At 61.9% G+C, this 7,052-nt stretch overlaps 1 protein-coding gene across 2 annotated transcripts in view; it reads right to left on the bottom strand.

The window, feature by feature from the left end:
• Positions 1-322: 322 nt before the first annotated feature.
• LOC130042766 (LIM homeobox transcription factor 1-beta) overlaps positions 323-7,052 on the bottom strand; it is a 71,798-nt gene continuing 65,068 nt past the window's right edge. Inside the window, exons 3-8 of one of the 2 annotated variants that reach the window (XM_056134958.1) lie at positions 5,983-6,215; positions 2,924-3,105; positions 2,698-2,775; positions 2,324-2,390; positions 753-917; positions 323-480 (exon numbers count right to left, since the gene is read on the bottom strand). In XM_056134958.1, coding sequence (XP_055990933.1) covers positions 323-480; positions 753-917; positions 2,324-2,390; positions 2,698-2,775; positions 2,924-3,105; positions 5,983-6,215 — 883 coding nt within the window. The remainder of the gene's footprint in view (positions 481-752; positions 918-2,323; positions 2,391-2,697; positions 2,776-2,923; positions 3,106-5,982; positions 6,216-7,052) is intronic. The other variant, XM_056134959.1, reaches the window with a different exon arrangement.

Below are 7,052 nucleotides of genomic sequence, written 5' to 3'. Positions count from 1 at the left end.
GCCGGACACAGAGAAGGCGTTTAAAAAAATAGAGAGAATTTACACTTCCCAAAAAAGAGAGAGGGCGGGAGGAGGAGGTGATGGAGGCCCCCGGCAGGGCTGGGCGGCTGGTGGCTGTCCCAGGACTCCGGATCCCCGGGGGAGCCGAGCCCCTGCCCGGTCCTGTCCAGCGTGGACCCCCGCAGCGGGAGGGCACCGTATGGCTGTCTGCAGTCTGTGCGGCTGGTGGGCGGGGCGGGGGGCAGCTAGCTGGAGGCCGCGGGTTCCCCGCCCAGCGCCGCCCAGGACCCCCGTCCCAGCGTCCAAGCGGCCCGGCCGGCCCTCAGGAGGCGAAGTAGGAACTTTGCATGGAGTAGAGCCGGTCGATGGGGTTCCCCACGCGGGCCTGCAGGGAGCCCACGTCCGAGGAGCCCAGGAAACAGTCGCTGAGGCTGGTGAGGGAGGTGTCGCTGTCGATGTCGTGGAAGATGGAGTCGCTCCCTGCGGGGCAGAAGGCGGTCAGCAGGCCACGAGGCGAGGGTGAGGGGTGGGCAGTCGGGGGGGGGGGGGTTGTGTCTGAGGCTGAAAGTCCTGGGTTGGGTTCCTGGGGCGGGGCGGGGAGCCGGGGAGGACACCCCTGTCCCGTCCAGAGGAGGCCGCTGGGCTGGGCGGGGGGACCTGCGTGGGCCCCAGGACAGGAGGTGGCCATCACGAGGGGGTCCCTCCCCTCCCTGCCAGCTGGGCCGGGTGGGGGCAGGGGCGGGGCGGCTTACCATAGGGGTTCATGTGGTCACCTGGCATTTGGGGTGGCGTGAGGCCCTGCTGGAAAGGGTCGCTGCTGCCATATGGGCTCTGCTCCATAGCCACGATCTGCTGCTGCGGGGGCGCCAGCGGCGTGTACGAGGCCATCATACCCTCCATCCGGCTGGACAGCACCTCTGGGGGCACAGCGCGCGTCACCGCCCACCCAGGGCCTGCCGGGGCACCTCCGCCTCTGACACTGCCTGAGAGCTGATTCCTCCCCGCCCCACCCTGGGACCTCCCCATTGCCCTCCACCCCGGCTTCCTCCGCACTCACCCCTGCCTCCCCCTTCCCTCCCCACTGTCCCCTGTCTACCCTGCCTGGCCCCCTCCCCACTGACTCCTGCCTCCCCCCCCCAACCCCCCGTCCCAGCTCCCCACTCTCCCCCTCCTCCACCCTCTGGGTTCCGTATCTCAGGCAGGAGACACTCGAGTCAGCCTGTGGGAACAGCAGGTATTCCTGTCTGAAAGCATTGAAGTGGGACATCATTTTGGTTCAGAGCAGCCCAGGAAGACTTCCTGGAGGAAGGATCCTTTCCACCCCGAGCCACTTTAAGGTCTGAGCTAGGCTGGAGCAGGTCCTGGCAGAAGGACGGTCCCCCCCAGGCTGTCTGAAGCCAGGAGCATCTTATGTGGGGAGGCTGGGGGATCCTCCTCTGGGCTGGTGGGAGGAACTAGGGGTACGAGTGGGCACAGGGGGGAGGATCAGAGGTGAGCCCAGCTCTAGGTGAGGGGATGCCCCCACCTGACGCGCAGATGTGTGCGTGTGGAGAAGAACGGGGAAGGAAGTCAATCCCCAGAACCCAAATGCTGGCAGAAATGCACCCCAAAAGCTGAGACTTCAGCCAATCCCGGGGAAGGGAGCTCCGGGTTTAAAACAGCACCTTCACCTCCCGCCCCAGAGTCCCGAATCCAGACTGCCCTTAGGAGCAGACACTCGGGGACCTCCACCACGTCAGCAGTCCTAGAGAGTCGGTCCCACCCCCATGCTCTCCCTTCAAGACCCCCAGAACTCGACACCCCAAGGGCCCTGGGAGACCAGCCCTGGGCCACAGTAACAGCATTCTGACAAAGCCCTGTGTGGACTGCCTGTGACTGACCAACCCCCTTCCGCAGCCCCACCCACTCTCTAGAATTTTCCTTTTATTTTTTTTTTCTTTTGGGGTCACACCCGGCGATGTACAGGTGTTTCTCCTGGCTCTGCACTCAGGAATTACTCCTGGTGGTGCTCGGGGGACCATATGAGATGCTGGGACTCGAACCCAGGTCAACCGCATGCAAGGCAAACGCCCTCCCCGCTGTGCTATCCTCCAGCCCCTCTAGACTTTTCTTATGGCTCCCCAGTGCCTCAGTTTCCCCATCTAGGGAATGGAAGAGGCAGTGTCCTTCGTGCGGGACAAGCTGATCGGGTGTCCAATAAAAGAAGAGTATCCAAGTCCCTGCGTCTCTCCCCTCCTCTGGGTTGCCCACACTGGCCGGGCACAGGTCTCAGGTACCCTGAACTCCACTTCTGATCCCGATCCTCGCCCTGGCTCCAGCTTACCTTGGCCCAGCCGCTGGGAGTTCTGCTGCTCCTGCTGCTGCTGGTGCCTTCGCGCCAACTTCTTCATCTACAGGAGACCCAGTTGGTGCTGGTCCCTACCTCTGCAGTCCATCCCGGCCCGCCCACCGACACCACCCACTATGAAGCCCCGCCCACCTACCCCACTCACCACAAGGCCACACCCACCACGCTGGCTCCACCCACTGGCCCTGCCCCACAATGCCCCGCCCCCTCATGCTGGCCCCACCCCAAGACCCCTCCCTATGTGTCCCGCCCTCTCACAGGCCCCGCCCACTGAACTCCCGGATTCCCACACACGCACACCCCCCAGGCCCTACCTGACCCAGGTCTACCCCTGTTTCTCCCGGGCTCACCTTCGCTCTTTGGTTCTGGAACCAGACCTGGACCACACGCACGCTGAGCCCCGTTTCCGCTGCCAGCGTCTCTCGGACCTGCCCAGAAAGGGGGAGACGGGTCAGCCTGGGGGGCAGCAGCAGCCCAGTGGGACTGGCAGGAGGCACTGCAGGAAAGGCGGGCAGGTGGGGGAAGGCCCAGGCCCCGGCAAGAGGGAGGGGCCGGCGTGTAGGAGGGCACCCTCACCTTCCGGCAGGGCTTGGAGGAGACTTCGAAAGAGGCCTTGAACGCTCTTCGCTGCTGCGTGGTGAGGATTGTCCGGGGTCGCTTGGGCCTCCGGGGGTCCTTCCCGTCGTCCCCGCTGCCCTTGCTCTGGCCTCCCTGCCCCTTGGCCGGCTTCATGTCCCCGTCCTCATCCTCGCTCTTTACTGTGGAGGACATGGCCAGGCCTGTCAGGATTCCAGGGGCAATGCCTGTCCCGGCCTTGAACCCTCAGACCAGCTCCCCACTGCCCTCCTCTCCTTGGTCTGCAGGCCCTGCCTTGTCTGTCCCCCAGCCCTGACACCCGCATCTGTGCTCCTGCCAATGGACGGACACACATGTCCAGTGGGGCCCATGTGGGAACGGATCCAGAAGCCACAGATAGTACGGGGTGCCCACACATGGTCTGTGAAGGCCCCCAAGCATGCACAGACATTGTGATGCTCTCTTATGAGACCATGACCAACCTGGACATGGGCCATTCAGTGAGAGGCTTGTTCTGGCCTCAGCCTCCCCCAAGCCCTTTCCTTGTCAGGGAAACCACCTGCTCCTGCTGGACCCTGGCATGCTGGGGATTGCAGCCCAGAATCAACCTTTGCGGGGGGGAGACTCAGTCTGGGGAGGAAGCAGTAGAACAGCAAATAGGACACTTGTCTTGCCTTCATCTGACCTAGGTTTGATCCCAAGTGCCCCATATGGTCCCTGAGCTCACCAGAAGTGAGCACATGCTCTGCAAGCAAGAGGCTTGGGCTCGACCTCCAGCACCACGGCGGCTCGGGCACCCCTGAGAATGAATCCCCAGATCCACCGGGTGAGGATCCCAAAAATACCAATCCCAATTCCCACCACTCTCACCCCAGCCAAACGGGCCCAGGGAAGATCCCAAGAAGAACCCCTTCTTTCTTGAAATGTCCCAGACTAAGACACACCCTGACATGTTACCCAGAAGTGCCAGTGACCTGGGAGGTCTGTGTGTACACACCTGGTACAGATAAGTACACCTTCCACTACCTCAGGCTGCAGGGGGGCCCCAGGGACTGCACCTGTGCAGCTCAGCCATGCACATGTACAGCTCACAGACATGCATATGCAGCTCACAGACCTGCACATGCAGCTCACACACATGCACACACAACTCACAGGCATGCACATGCAACTCACAGACCTACACATGCACAGATCAGATATGCACATGCACAACTCAAAGGAGTGCATACACAGCTCAGAGAGAGAGAGACACACACACACACAGCTCAGAGACATGCACACGCAGCTCACAGGAGTGCATATGTACAGCTCACTAACTTGCACACACAGATCACAGACATGAACAAACACAGCTCACACAAGTGCACATGCAGCTCACAGACATTTATTCACAGCTCACAGTCATGCACAGGTGCAGCTCACAGACATTTATTCACAGCTCACAGGCATGTACAGGTGCAGCTCATAGGCATGTACAGTCGCAGCTCACAGGCATGTAAATGTGTAGCTCACAGGCATGTACAGGCGCAATTCAAGGCATGTACAGGCATAGCACATAGGCATGTACCCACAGCCCACAGGCATGTACAGGCGCAGCTCACAGGCATGTAAATGTGTAACTCACAGGAATGTAAATGTGTAACTCACAGGAATGCATCCACAGCTCACAGGCATGTAAAGGTGCAGCTCACAGGCATGTACAGGTTCAACTCACAGGCATGTACAAGTGCAGCACACAGGCATGTGCCCACAACTCATAGGCATGTAGAGGCACAACTCACAGGCATGTACAGGTGCAGTTCACAGGTATGTACCCACAGCTCACAGGCATGTACAGGCACAGATCACAGGCATGCACCCACAGCTCACAGGCGTACACACATGCAGCTCATAGGTGTGCACACACAGGCACTCTGGCGAGCACACAGGTGGGACTGGGCAAGCAAGGGTGCATCTGAACAGGCACACATCTGTGCTGTAGAAGCGTGTGTACCCCAGACCTACTCTACCCACCATGCACACATGGCACTTCCAGGCCTGGGAGCAGGTCCTATATTGATCCCCCACCCCCAGTGTGCCTTTCTGACCCCCAAAGTGGCCCCAGGGCCTTCTGCAGCCTATTTCTCAGAAGGGCTGCTTTCCTCCCTGGGACCCCCAGGCCTGGCGTGCACAGGCTCTGGGAACCTCAAATCATTGGCCCGCAGGCCAGGTAGCCAGGGACCCAATAGCAGGGCTGGACAGCAGGATTGGACAGTGGGGAGCTCCTTGCCACCTCCAAGGGCACCAGCAGTGACAAAGTCTGTCCCGAGGGGGTTCTGGGTTGCCAAGGTCCAGCAGCCTGTCTCTTCCTGCTCCAGTCTGGCCTCCTACTGCCCTGTGCAAAGTGCTGCTATAGCCCTGGACTTGACCTCTGGAGGGCCCCGGCCAGCCGCCCCGAGCTTCCCTTTCTCCAAACCCAAAGGGCCAAGACATAAAGGGGCCACCAAGAGATGGGCTGGTGTACGTGCTCCACATGCAGGAGGCCAGAGTGCAGTCCCAGGCCCCACCTGGCCCCGAGCACCAGCAGGAGCACCACCCCCCCCAAAGCCCAGAGCAGGGAGCAGCCCCAGAGCACTGCTGGGTGTGACCCCCAAACAAAGCATGAACAGAAAAGCAGGCATGCAGGGCAGACGGGCACCCAGACACGGAACCGCGCAGGCCTCTGCGCCTGCGGCCCAGGGCTCTGGGTGCTGGACCGGAAGAGGTCAGAGGCCACGTCAGGGCCCCTTCCCGACACTGAGACAATGGTAGCAGGCTGGGACGGGCAGAGACCCCCAAGGGCAGGGCTGGAAGGGGAGCGCGGATGCATGGGGGCACATATAGGCCAAGGCCAGGGCACGCGGGTCCTGTAGGGCTGTGTGTATGGGTGATGGGTACCCGGCATAGGGGCCGGCTGTGGGCTCCGGTCTGCCTGGGCACAGACATGCGGGGCCTGACCCAGGGGTACCTGCTCTGGGCAGGGGGGGCTGGCCCGTGTGCCCGGGGGTGGGAGAGCTCAGGGGTGGGACCCAGCTCACCCGAGTCGGACTCGTCGGGGCTGACGGAGCTGAGCAGGTCCTTCTCCTTCTCGTAGTCGCCCTTGCACAGCAGCTGGCCCTCCTTGAGCACGAACTCGTCACCCTTGCGCAGCTGCCGCTCGCACACGCAGCAGCAGAAGCAGCCCAGGTGGTACACGCACTCCAGCGCCCGCATCACGAACTCGGTGGGCGCGATCTTCTCCATGCAGCCACTGCACTTGGCCGCGAACAGCCTGCGGGCACAGACAGGTACAGGGCTGGGCTCAGGCCCCTGTGGAGGTCCCTGCTCCCCGCACTCGGCTCTCCCTCCCCCCGGGAGCCCGGAGAGTGGGCACGTCCCGGACTGGGCACCGGGCATTGTACCACAGGGTGGGTTAGCTCCGAGCAAGGCAGGCTGAGACACAGTGCCCAGCGGACAGCGCCCAGGTCCTGAGCTCCCACATCCTCATAACCAACCCTCCACCTGGCAGGGCCCCTCCTCTCGGCCTCAGGGACCCCCCAGTTCCCTTCCAGGGCCCCAGGACCCCTCAGCTCTTCAACATCCCCTCCAGAATGAGTCGGAGTTTTTCTTGTTTGATTTTTGCTTGCGTGTGTGTGTGTGTGTGTGTGTGTGTGTGTGTGTGTATTGTGCCATATCCAACAGGGCTCAGGACTACTCCTGGCTCTGTGCTCAGGAGTGAGCCCTGGCAGTGCTCAGGGAACGCTGGATGGTGCTGGGGATTCGAACCAGGGTTGTAGCTGATGCAGCCACAGGCAGAGCAAGTGCCTGACCCCTGAAGGGCTCGTCTAAACCACAAGCCATGTCTCAGAGCACTGGCACACATCCTGGCATGCACGGAGCCCTGAGTTTGAGCTCCCAAACTGCACACCCCCAAGCACTGCCAGGTTCTTTGGTGCTCCCTGAGCACCTCTGTCCCAGAGTAGCCGTCATCAGACCTAGCACCTAGTCCCCACAGCCTGGGGACCTCCCCCCAACAGGGCAAACAAAACACACACCTGGTGCTTCTCTGGAGCCCTGTGGTCCCTTTGGAGGACACCGCACTCCTGCCCTCCTGGCCCTCTGGGACCCA

The sequence above is a fragment of the Sorex fumeus genome, unplaced genomic scaffold, assembly GCF_029834395.1.
Source record: "Sorex fumeus unplaced genomic scaffold, SorFum_2.1 ptg000109l, whole genome shotgun sequence".
NCBI classification, from domain to species: Eukaryota; Metazoa; Chordata; class Mammalia; order Eulipotyphla; family Soricidae; genus Sorex; species Sorex fumeus.
Note: the sequence above shows the minus strand (reverse complement) of the source record. Positions and strands in the feature narration are given on the sequence as shown.